The sequence below is a fragment of the Electrophorus electricus genome, chromosome 18 (assembly GCF_013358815.1).
Source record: "Electrophorus electricus isolate fEleEle1 chromosome 18, fEleEle1.pri, whole genome shotgun sequence".
NCBI classification, from domain to species: Eukaryota; Metazoa; Chordata; class Actinopteri; order Gymnotiformes; family Gymnotidae; genus Electrophorus; species Electrophorus electricus.
In genome coordinates this window covers 7,306,690-7,318,637 of record NC_049552.1, presented here as the reverse complement: position 1 = coordinate 7,318,637, position 11,948 = coordinate 7,306,690, and the positions used below count along the sequence as shown (strand labels likewise).

The 11,948-nt window shown below is 45.5% G+C and overlaps 2 protein-coding genes across 7 annotated transcripts in view; one reads left to right on the top strand and one right to left on the bottom strand.

Moving 5' to 3' along the window:
• Positions 1 to 1,476, top strand: part of prickle2a (prickle homolog 2a) — a 34,093-nt gene extending 32,617 nt beyond the window's left edge. For 3 of the 4 annotated variants that reach the window (XM_035536350.1, XM_035536351.1, XM_035536348.1), the window contains exon 8: positions 112 to 1,476. In XM_035536350.1, the coding sequence (XP_035392243.1) occupies positions 112 to 1,004 (893 nt within the window). In that variant the 3' untranslated portion in view covers positions 1,005 to 1,476. The remainder of the gene's footprint in view (positions 1 to 111) is intronic. The other variant, XM_035536349.1, reaches the window with a different exon arrangement.
• A 615-nt stretch (positions 1,477 to 2,091) lies between these two features.
• Positions 2,092 to 11,948, bottom strand: part of LOC113580457 (periphilin-1) — a 15,092-nt gene continuing 5,235 nt past the window's right edge. For 2 of the 3 annotated variants that reach the window (XM_027015008.2, XM_027015011.2), the window contains exons 4-7: positions 8,770 to 9,008; positions 7,168 to 7,226; positions 6,317 to 6,424; positions 2,092 to 3,512 (exon numbers count right to left, since the gene is read on the bottom strand). In XM_027015008.2, coding sequence (XP_026870809.2) covers positions 3,264 to 3,512; positions 6,317 to 6,424; positions 7,168 to 7,226; positions 8,770 to 9,008 — 655 coding nt within the window. In that variant the 3' untranslated portion in view covers positions 2,092 to 3,263. The remainder of the gene's footprint in view (positions 3,513 to 6,316; positions 6,425 to 7,167; positions 7,227 to 8,769; positions 9,009 to 11,948) is intronic. The other variant, XM_027015010.2, reaches the window with a different exon arrangement.

Below are 11,948 nucleotides of genomic sequence, written 5' to 3'. Positions count from 1 at the left end.
AAACACAAAAAAAAACAGTTGTGCTATCGTTGCTTTTCTGTTAGAAAGTTAGTCTGTGCTTCTGCTGAGGTTAACAACCCCTGCTTTTGTTTGAACTCCTTCTTCCTAAAGCAGGAAACTCTTTGGATGGGACAACCAGGCGCCAGGAGCACCTCTCCCGCTTCTCGATGCCCGACCTGAGCAAGGACTCCGGCGTGAACGTGTCTGAGAAAAGCGCCATGGGCACCCTGAACTCCTCCGTGCAGTTCCGCAGCACCGAATCCCTGACGTCGGCCCCGAGACCCCTCGCCGATCTGGGCATGCCCGTCCGGCTGAGGTACCCTCCTCCCCTCTACTGGGACTCTCCACGAGGCATGAGCTTCGAGGAGCAAGTGAAAGGGCACATGGGCCTGGCAGGAAGCATGGGCAATGTCCACGTGGTGACCCCACGCCCGCGCCGCGCCAACACGCAGGATTCCCCACGCCAGCAGCCGCGAGCCAGGCAACACCACCACCGCAAAAGCCACAAGGGTCACAGGGGTCACCACCGCTCGCGCCGCTCGCGCTCCGACAATGCCCTCCACCTCGCTGCCGAGAACCAGGGCTACCCCAGTGATCCCATCCAGAGGTTCCGCGACGACTTCCAGCGACTGCCCTCGTCCAGGATGGGGCGGGACACCTTTGGGGCAAACTACGCGTACAGGCAGCAGTTTTTCAGGCCTTGCCCTCGGACCACCTCCGACCTGACCCTGCAGGACCCTGGGGGCCCAAGGCTTGGCCAATACCTGGGCAGGTACGGGGAGCTGGCCGAGGACGAAGACCACTTTTGCTCCACCTGCTCGTCTTCTTCGGAGGCGTCCGACGACGAGGGCTACTTCATGGGAGAGCCCATCCCTCGGCCCGTGCAAGTCCGTTACCTGGACAACGAGGAGCTGCGACAGCGGTACAGCCCCACTCTGATGAGCGGTCACTCCCAGCTACACACACGCAAGCGCCGGAAGAGTAAGAACTGCATCATCTCATAAGAGAGATTGTGCGTGTGTGTGTGGGTGTGTGTGTAGTGGGGGTTCCTGTGGGACTGAGTCTGTAAGTCTGTGTGTCTGCGTGCGAGTTCTTCTTCAACTAACTTACTGAATGGATCGTAATCTTATTTAGGCATGATCAAATCATAACCAAGAAAACTCGATCATGTCTTCTGGACCTTCTCTCCTCTGTTTACTGTGACAGAAGGTGGCACAAAGATTTATGTATGAGCAATTACCTATTTGAATATTACATTAAATATTGTATATTCGAAAAACTTTAGTTCACCTGTGGAAACGTGCAATAAGAATGTGCAACGTACCTTTGGTTTGGCTGGAAACGGAAAATGTGCACCGAACCACTTCGAGACAAGGACTGATGTCAGTAGGTTCCCATAATAACTGACTTTCATTACAGTTGTATTCTAATCTTGTTTATTCAGAAATGTCTTAACTGAAAGTCATTTGTGTTACCGTTTCTGTGAAGAGTGAGAGGTTGCTAGTTCTGCCACATGGCTTGACTTGTCAGTGTTGACTATGAAGGCTAATGAAGAAGACTGCAGGGACATGGCTTTAAGTGCAGATCTTCTCTACCCCAGCTTCGACACCCTGGCAGGAACATTCCCCTTCTTTTTCTCTTTAAATCTGTCTTTCTGCTAAACTCCTAGCACACACGTGGGACCCCGTTTGTCTGGGTTTGACACTATAAATAATACTGATACTACTTACTGTTCCCATTGTTCTAATTGCTTGCACCCTGTCTTATTGATGACACTTTACGATCACTTACTTGCTTTTGAGCATAGCAATGTTTGATATAGTCCTGTTTTAAATGCAATATACTTTCTTTTCCAAAGTCCTCATTTTAATAATGCTATCTTTAAATTAAATGTATGTACAGTGATTTTAAAAAGTAATATAAGTTATGGCTATAGTATTGTAAATGTTATGTAAATATAGTCCTAAATATTTCTATATTTTGTATCTTCAGATGCATTATTTGTATCATATTGTAGAATGTAGAAACCCAAGATGACTGCATGTATCCCCCGTTCATGTCTTGTATCTGAATTAAATAATATTTCAACGATTAATAAGCACAGGGTTTCATTTATTTTTATACTGATGTATGGATAATGAACTTTGGGAATTTCAAGGAGCTTCATAGATATTTAGTTGATCATGAGAAAGTAGCGTTGTTTAATTTCTATAGCTTGCAAATATATACTATAAAACGTTTTGCCAAGTAAATCAATTAAATATGTTTCAGTATAAAACAAACAAAAAACAACATGTTTGTAGTCAGTTGAATGATAACATAGTACAATATTATAATACAGCATTATAACATTGGTTACATGTCATTTATTCAAACAGTTTCTACTTTTTATTTGTGTGAATATACAGCTTGAAAGTAGTGCTAGAACTGAAAAATTCACATTTCGCTTTCTAATGGAAAATGACAAATTGCTCCGCCCTTCATTTAACATTTTTGACATACCTTCAACTATAAACCTATCAAGTGATCACTGTGGAGTCAGTTCACCAGACATCCAGCAATTACAATGTAATTTTTATAATCTAATATTTTGTCTGCGTTTGCGCAGGCTCTGAGGCGATAGAATCCGACGATATTCAAGCTTCACATTTATTCTGTAAAGATCTGCAGAAGAAAATAGTATCTCACACTCACAAGGAGACTTTCTACAGAGCACAGTTTGATAAAACAGCGCCTCACAAACGAACCACTTACCACCACTGGACTTAATAATTAGGAACATTTCTTTGAAGGACTGAAGCTTTCTTCACTAGAAAGGAAAAAAGGTTAGACAACCCTATGTATTGAAACGTAGTCATAAACACATGCGAACGTGACATAATTCATTGCTTTGTTTTAACACACAATTCGGTGAGTCTTAAGTTATTTTTTAAGGTTGAATAGGAGTATTCTTAGTCTTGCACCCATGTATCTATCTATTTGTTTATTTATGTATTTAGTTATTTGTTGCTTGTTTTTGTTGTTTGATGAAAACTGAAGAAAGTAAATCCGTTAAACACATATACTGATGCGGTTATCGCCCTATTTAAAACCGGCTGCTCCGTAAATCCGAGAGATTTTAACGATAAACCAGGCCAGCGTCGTTAAAATGTCACTGTGGTCTAATGCCACGTCCCCACCTTTCCAACGCCGTGTTATAAGGTCAGCCTCCAACGACACGGATCTTCTCCCTCCACGAAGGAACCAGTGCTTTTACCGCAACGTTACCTCAACGACAGAGGCGAGCGTCGCTTCTCTGAGAGACGTCCGCCGTCTCCTGGCCTGAGGGCCGTCGTGGCCGGCTCCCTGGAGTCGTAGTCCTGGATGAACTGCCGCATGGCGTCCACGCAGCGCAGGCCGATGTCGCGCAGGTTCTCCCGCAGCGACGTCTGGATGGGCGTCTCCAGCGACGGGTCCTTCGCCACGAGCATCTTCACCACCACGCCGAACGTGTCGCAGTCGCGCCGGTACACCTGCGCCGGTACGGGGACACGGTGAGCGCGTCGCACACGCTCTTGGTGCGCGTTCGCGCGGTGTGATCGTACACGTTAAGGACGGAAACCCGTATCGGTGGTGGGTTTTTGGTACTACCCAGAAGAAAAAATAGACAGCTGTGTGTGTATATGTTCAAAAATGTAGAATGATTCACATTTGTTTTACCACGAAAATATGTTTACGGGCCTATCTGTGTGAGTTTGAACGTAAAGTTTTTAATATCACAGAGCCAGCCTACACGTTGCATCGCCATTTCATAGCGCCATGTTGAATTTCACAATGACACACTAATACTCATATCAGATGGTGGGTGTCAGAGATATTGACCCGTTAGGATGTAATAACTTTCGTTAAAAAGCCCATAATTTGAAATCTGACGTTCTGAATGAAATAGATACATGCTTTCCGCGGTATATCACCAAATGAACTCAAATTTTGTTAATTTGAGATTTTGCTAATAAAATCTCAAGCGTATAAATGTAATGCAATTTGGACTGCGGAATGCTTACATCATGCTATAAAAGAACTTCCGTGTGAATTTTATAGCAATATTATTTCCCAAGGAAGTTAACTGTGTGTATCAAATTAGCATCCACTTTTCCACATAAAGCGTATTGTAGATGAAGTATTTACCCTCATCATTTGCAACATTATTATCCCTAAAATAAAAAGAAAAGCTTCAACCAGCTTCAACCATTGACAACCACAACGTGCGTGCCACATCTTTTAAAGAAGCATGTACCTCCGACAAGCACGAGGAGCGCCGGGGATGTCAGCCTGGCTGTAAATACCGAAATAGCGTAAAGTAAATAATATCGCACCACGATAAATACAAAAGGAACGGAAACAGCCATTACTTATACACGGAACCCACCTCAGTTGTAGCTGTGGTGTGATTACACATGCTCCGCACATATTCATCCACTGCTGACGGAGTTCATTCCGTGTGGGGTGTTTTAGCATATGTCGACGCCCTGACCCGGAGGGCTGTCGGCACTAAGTTTAGCGTTTCCCCTGTTCTAGCATGCCTGATCCGACCAAGCAGCTAGCCATCATGGCCTCAACGAGTGGACTCGTGGGTGATGGAGCGGAAACGCCACACCGTTCAGGCCCGCGGAGCTCCGGAGTGGCACAGTGCGACGCCCTCATGGCTGGGATCTCACTTTGGAAGAACTGCACAGCATCCTGGCTGCTTGTTTAGCAAAACATCTGTTCCATAGGTACCAGTTACCATTTCTCCATATCCGTTAATCTCTAAGCAGGCAGGATAAATATATCCTTCGCTGAAGTACTGCGTGTGTGCAAATACGTGCGCGCGCGCACAAACACACACACGCACACACACGCATCCTTCACTCAGTTACCAGTGAAAAATGCAGGGAGTCATCACCCCTGAGACGAAGGAGAGCGGAGCAGGAGTGTGAGAAAGTCAGAGGCAAAGAGAGCACTCGGTGTGTCGTGTGTGTGCCGCTAAATCCACACACACACACACACACACACACACACACACACACAAATGACTAATTCATGAAGGTTACTGTGTGGCCTACACTTTCGCATTACCTGTGATTTCATTCTCCACATCACACACCAGCCCACGTACAAACATGTATGACCACTTTCCCTAAAGCTGCTTCAAACATACTAGTCCTAAATATACACTGAACATACACCCTGAAAATATGGAATGTATACTGAACTTTGATGCTGAGCACAAATGGATGACACTGTGCTCTTTTTCATATACGCAATCACCCACCCTCAGGGATGCAGCCAGGAATGGTATGAAGCCCTATTTATATCTATTTGTTTTAGCCTGGCATGGTGGTTGATCAGTGTTACATAAAAGTATTACATAGCAGGTTACATAAAATGCCAGTGAATGGCGCAATCCTCTGTCAATCAATGGAAATGTTCCAATGCCGCTCACTGAGGAACCACTAAAGTAACCCTTTTGCTTTGTGTGTATTGTGTTTGTGCATGTGTGTGTGTGTTCGTGTGTGTGTGTGTGGTCAGCGCCTGTATCCTTACATATGTGTTTTTGTCCAGATCACTTAAAAAAGCTACAACTGTACCTAACTTGCAGTAACCATTGATATATGAGGACTGTATGTGTGTGTGTGTGTGTGTGTGTGTGGAGGGGGGTGATCTGTGCAGAACGGGTGCATCTACCTGCTACCAGATCACTTCAAAACAGCACCTACTGTCTGCCTTGTGGTAACCATAGAGATTGGAAGACAGAGAAAGAGAGGGAATGTGTGTGTGTGTGTGTGTGTGTGTGTGTGTGTGTGTGTGTGTGTGTGTGTGTGTGTGTGTGTGTGTGTGTGTGTGTGTAGCATAATTTTCATTCTGCTGTCTGAGTCATACCCGTGTATGCTCGGCTTGCTGTTCACCAGAGCAACAAAAAAAAAGAGACTGCAGGATTGACCAGCAGGCCAAAATTCTCTCACGAGCTCACCATGGCGACTGTTCCACATGCCTCGGCTTGATAAAACTGCCACTGGTGCGTGCTAATAAAAGTTTTGTTTGTTTGGTTTTTGTGAACATCAACATTTCCATTTTTACAATAAACAAGCTTGTTCTCCATGCTCCCTCCTAGCATAGACCAAAACACACACACACACACACACACACACACACACACACACACACACACATACACACACACACACACACACACACACACACACACACACACACACACACACACACACACACTTACTTCCTCTATCTCCTCTCTCTTTACACACACACACACACACACACATACACACACACTTACTTCCTCTATCTCCTCTCTTTTTTTCTGGATGGCTCTGTTTCTGGCTGCTGCGCGTGTAACAGAGGACAGAGCTTCCTTGCTACTGCAGAAGTGCTCTTCCTGTTTGACCTTACGGGGGGGGGTATAAAGGACGAGAGGAGAAAGAGAAACAGACAGAGCAAGAGAAAAATGCTGGTAAGTATAATCAAATCTGTTCAAATCAGTGTGGTGTGGTAGAATGTGGCTTATAAAGTGGTATATTATTATTTGGTAATAACTCATTATGATGTGAGAATTAGTCATTTGTAAACTATACTGTGTTTTAGAAAACTTTGTTAGGTTTCTTAAAGTTGGTGAATATTTATCAACACCTGAGATCGAAGGCACTGTGATTCTAAATGTGAAAAGTCTTCAAATGAGCACTGGCACCCAACGAGCTCATGAAATTTGGGAGGGATCACCACATGCCATCTCCCGTTTCATCGCATTGTCCTCTACAGCCCTTTCACGGTGTGCCTCGGTCACACCGGCGGACCTGCGACCCTGGAGCTGTCTCAGCGTAACACCTCCGTTCAGAACGCGCCCCTGCTAGGACCTCCAAGCAGATGCGATGCACAGAAACAGGCTTCCTGCCACGCATGTCAGTCGGCGATCCCTGTTGATCTCGTGTGGCCGTTAAATCTCACACTCGATCGCCAAGTCGTTTCCCGACACAAACAGGCACATACGGCGGCGGTGGCAGCTCGAGAGCTTATTAGGGTGAACGGCAGCCCCGGGGGGTCCAGAGGCTCCAGTTATGGGGGAGGGGGATCAACTCGGAATCAGGTGAGCACCACTTCAAAGTGAGGAGCAGAGGGGAAGGGGTCTCTTACTGTGAATGACAGCAATGGTCTTTGCACCGAGCCCATTGAGGATGACCGAGAGCGATCTTCTGAAAGGAGGGAGGGAGAGGGAGGGAGGGAGGAAGGGAGGGAGAGAGAGTGAGAGAGAGAGAGAGAGAGAGAGAGAGAGACAGTGAGAATTTTGGTTGCTCAAAATCATTGGAAAATTCACTGTCAATCACTGTCATGTTAGATCTTTGTAACATTCATCACTGTTTGGTCTCAGTTTAAATATGTTTCTCGAAAATGTACCTGACATTGTACTAGAGCATATCCTTCATGGTTAACGCTTCAGTTCAGCGGTTTGAAGGTAAGCGAGGTAACCAAGGACCTGGGTTTCTTTAAGAGGATCTGTGGGGTGTGAATTTGGAGAATCTGCCTCGCAACATTCCAGTGCTCGGGCTGCTCGCTATATACTGGCTCTGTGCCCAGATGCTTCACTTCAAATCTCCTTCTTTCTGCCTCTCTCTCTCTCTCTCTCTCTCTCTCTCTCTCTCTCTCTCTCTCTCTCTCTCTCTCTCTCTCGCTCTCCCTCACTTCCTCACACACACACAAAAACACCTTCGTTTCTCTCCCACTCACATACACAAACATTCGCTCGGGTTCTCTCGCTCTGTAGAGCGCACACAGGCGCACGGCACAAAAGCAATGACTCACCCTCATCTCCGCATGTCTCACAGGTACCACGGGCGGCGGGGAGGACGGGAGAAAGAGCGCGAGGGAGAGGAGCCCACGCAGGAGAGGCACGTCTCACCCGCCCGCCCGGTCACCACCCGCCCCGCTCCCCAGGAGCGACCGCCACGGACCGGGGACCGCACGCTGGGACCGGAAAGCGCAGCAAACCTCATTTACATACGAAGACCCGACCCTACCCACCCGCCCACAAGCGAGGGCGTGGGTCACGTCACGTCAAGTTGACTTCCCTAGCTAGTAGACCTGCCTCTCAAGGCATCCAAGGCCATAGCCTGCTGGGAGATGCAGTTCTGTGTACAGCTGACTATAATAAGCAACCTGTAATGCCCAAGCACAAGACAAACATGCATTCATAATTTGCAGGGCCCCCTGCAAGCAAACATGCAGTCATTGACAAGAGTCTTTTTATAGGTGTGCCGTGTTCTGTCACAGGATGGTGTGATACACCGTAGAACAGGGATCTTAAAGTACTGCAACATTTTTTGCTGTAGAGTTGTTCAACGGGTCATGATATTCTCCTACGAATTCAGTTCATCGAGTTGTTTACTTCACCAGCAGCACAGCTGTGGTCGTATAGAGTGCATAATGATGAATATATAGGAAAAACACTAGAGGCAGAGGCAGGCATGATTGGTTATGTTAACCATCTCGTCTTGCCACTGCCACCTAGTGTCCATAATGAGTTAGCACAAGGAAGTTTGCACTTTGCAAACACCATAACAGAGGCAATCCCACACACACACACACACACAAACTGAATTGCATATGAACACACCCACATACTCAAGAAACTACACATCTACGCCATACAGAAATGTATCCAAATAATATACCTTTTTTTTACAAGTCATCAGATATGATTGGAGCATTGTTATCGATACCACACATACCGCCACATACCTGGGCTGGCGGATTTCTTCTTTTGCGAGACTACGGTGGGTGTGCTCTTCTCCAGCTTGTTCTCCGAGGCCTGCCTAGACGGCACTGCAGCGTGCTGGGCAGCAGGATGCTTCAGCCTCACGCTCGGGCTGCGAGACCTTACCGCTGACCACAGGACCGGGGCACGTGGGGACCTGTGGAGCCTCAGGCCGAAACCAGCACGCCGGGCAAAGCTGTCGTCCCTGCTCCTGTAGTAGAACCTGTAGTTGGAGATGAAAGGAGCTTTATTTACACCAGGCTGTCTGCGTTAGCATAAATTACTTAATTATCTAATTGATTAATTACTTACTTCTAACTAATAGCATGACTATAACGACATATATATGTACTAAAAGCTGCCATGAGGTACACAAGCGACACAGGACGTTACATAATGCAATTTTTACAACCTTTACTTTTTTTAATATGGTAAAATGTTACTGCTAGCTCCCTGGAATAATCTTCTCCAAAAATAAATAAATAAATAAAATGATATATATTTATTGAGAGAGCGACTAAAAATAGCAGTAAAAATCCAGAAGTACTTCTTTATGAAATGTGCTGCTTCTCTGGAAACCTTGTGGACTACATTTTCTTTTTTTTTACCACAGTATACTTATTCGCTAGAATCTTCTACAAAAGTAAATCTCTACCAGCTTTGCGCACTGCGTGGTGTGAAGTTTGCTCATTCGTCTTGACACACTTGCTCCAGGTTGTTCAGGCTGATTGGTTCACGCTTCCATAAATGCCGTTTCCCTACGCTGCCACAAAACTCCCTGCTGGACCGAGATCTGGACTTTTCTCTCAGTCTTTGCGGGACACTGACCTTTCGGTTCTTCGACAGTTCCCGTGCTGGTCCGTCCCTGTGCTCGGGGTCACTGTCCTGCCGAAAGGCAAGGATTCACCCGGGCTTAGATCTTTAGGAACCAAAAGCATGTTGTCTTGCCCTACGTTCCTCGATTTTTACCGGATGTCCAGTCCCCGCCGAGGAAAAGCAACCCCGCATGACAATGCCATGCCCGTATGTCACTGTCGGGACAGTGTGGGGTGGGGCTTGTGTGGGTTGAAGAATGGCCAGTGTTAGGTTTCCTCCACAGCTAGCTTTTTGAACCTTCCCGTTTTGACTTCTCAAACGTTTGCTTTCTGGAAAAGGTTCTCTGATGTGGATTTTCTTCAGTGATGGATTCTTTCCAGCCATCCTACTATACAGGCTATACTATAAAGGCAAATTTGAGGGGGACGAATGCTTATACAAGCAGTGTATGTATATATGTGTGTATATATGCTGCTGTCCAACCATGCGTATACCATTTGCCCAGGTTTTGGAAAATGTAAACAAAAAATACCTAATCTAATCTAATCTAATCTTAATATATACTTTAGCCATCGTAGATGCATATGAGACATGACATACTCTTTGTTGGGGAACATTAAGTAAGTGACACTTGTATCAGTGTCTCTTGTTGAAGGGGCACAGCAGACTGGAAAAACAGATGAAAAAGTTGTAGTTGAGTGCAAAAGATAAAGCTTGGGCAAATTTGTGATTTGATTTGATATTGTATTAGTGTTGAAAGGTTTGGAAAATTTTGTGTTAAACCTATTCTCACCAGCCATATTATTAGGAACACGCCTGTAATTATCCAATCAACCAATCAGGTGCCAGCAAAGCAGTGTATTAAATCATGCAGACATGGGCCCACAGCTTCATTAGTTTGTGCCAGGTGGGCCACTTTGAGTCTTCCACAAAATGATTTCCCGATGCTGATTTCTTAGGCGGGAATGATTTGATGAGAGGTCAGACAAGAATGGCCGGAAGGGTTTGGAGCTATAGTAACTGAAACAACCACTCTTTCCAAACATTGTGTGTGGGAAGCACCTCAGAACATACACTGCATGGATCTTCAAGAGGGGCATGGGCTAAAAGCACAGAGGATCCAATCAGGTTCCGCTTCCTTCAGCCAATTACCAGAACCTACAGCTGACGTGGGCACAGGCTAACAGAAACTGGACAGTTGTCGACTGGAAAAATATTACCTGGTCCGTTGAATGTCAATTTATACGGCGGTACGCAGATGGTGGGGTCAGACTTTTCCATAAATAGCATGAATGAATGACCCAAACCTGTCAGTTCAAGCTGCTGGTGTTGGTTGTGCAGGAAATGTGGTCTTGGCACAGATTGGGCCCCCTGTGCCTTTATCATTAATTAATAGCAACACCAGGCTCCCTTGCAGATCTAAAATAAACGACTTCCTTTCTTGTCCTCTGTCCCAGCAGTTCCCACATAAGTCCTTGATGACCACTAGCCAGTAGCCGTGAGCGTTCCCACTGTTCAATAAACACCTGCACTTTTTAAAAACAACTATGCCGGTATTGCATTTCAGCTCAGGAGCTGCCAGCCAAGTAATTGTATGTGTAAATGTTTTTAGCTATTTAAAGGAAAAAAGTATTTCTGTATTCTAATGAACCAGAAATGAGAAGTTACTGTTTTAAGTTACTGTTACAATAGTCCTTAAGGCTTTTTCCTGAATGAATTTCCAGTGAAAAGTAATTTTACAGGCTGGTAAACAAATAGTGTTATACTGAGCTACAAATTCGACACAAAAAGGGACAGACGATCCTGAAAGCCAAACAGAAAAGGACAGAAATAGGTTTTGCTGGAGTATGTAGATGTAAGACACTCCAAGACCAATGGTTCAATTCCCAAAGGGCAACTGCACTGTCATGTCAATATATAGATGTACAGTAGATACTTTTATATTACAGCACTTATACTTTAATCCAAAGTGACTTACAATTATAACTGAGTACAACCTGAAAAATTAAGGGCCTTGCTCAGGGGCCCAACTGCAGCAACAGTAGCACTAGAACCAGCAACCTTCCAAGTATAAGTCGAATAACTTAACCACTGAGCTAACATTGCCCCTGCAGGTTGCTCACCCTAAGAATGTCTGCCATATGCCTCATATAGAAGAAGTTGCAGTTAAGGCCATGATACACCATTCCTGCAATGTGGTCACATGTTGCCCAGCGTTGCCATGACACTTAGGGCTTGTTTTCCTGTGTGGTTAAATATTTGTGTTCCCCTGGATATTTGCACAACTGCAGGTGATGCTGACACACAGCAAAGAGAAGTAAGTCGGGATCAGAATTTCTGGGTGCGG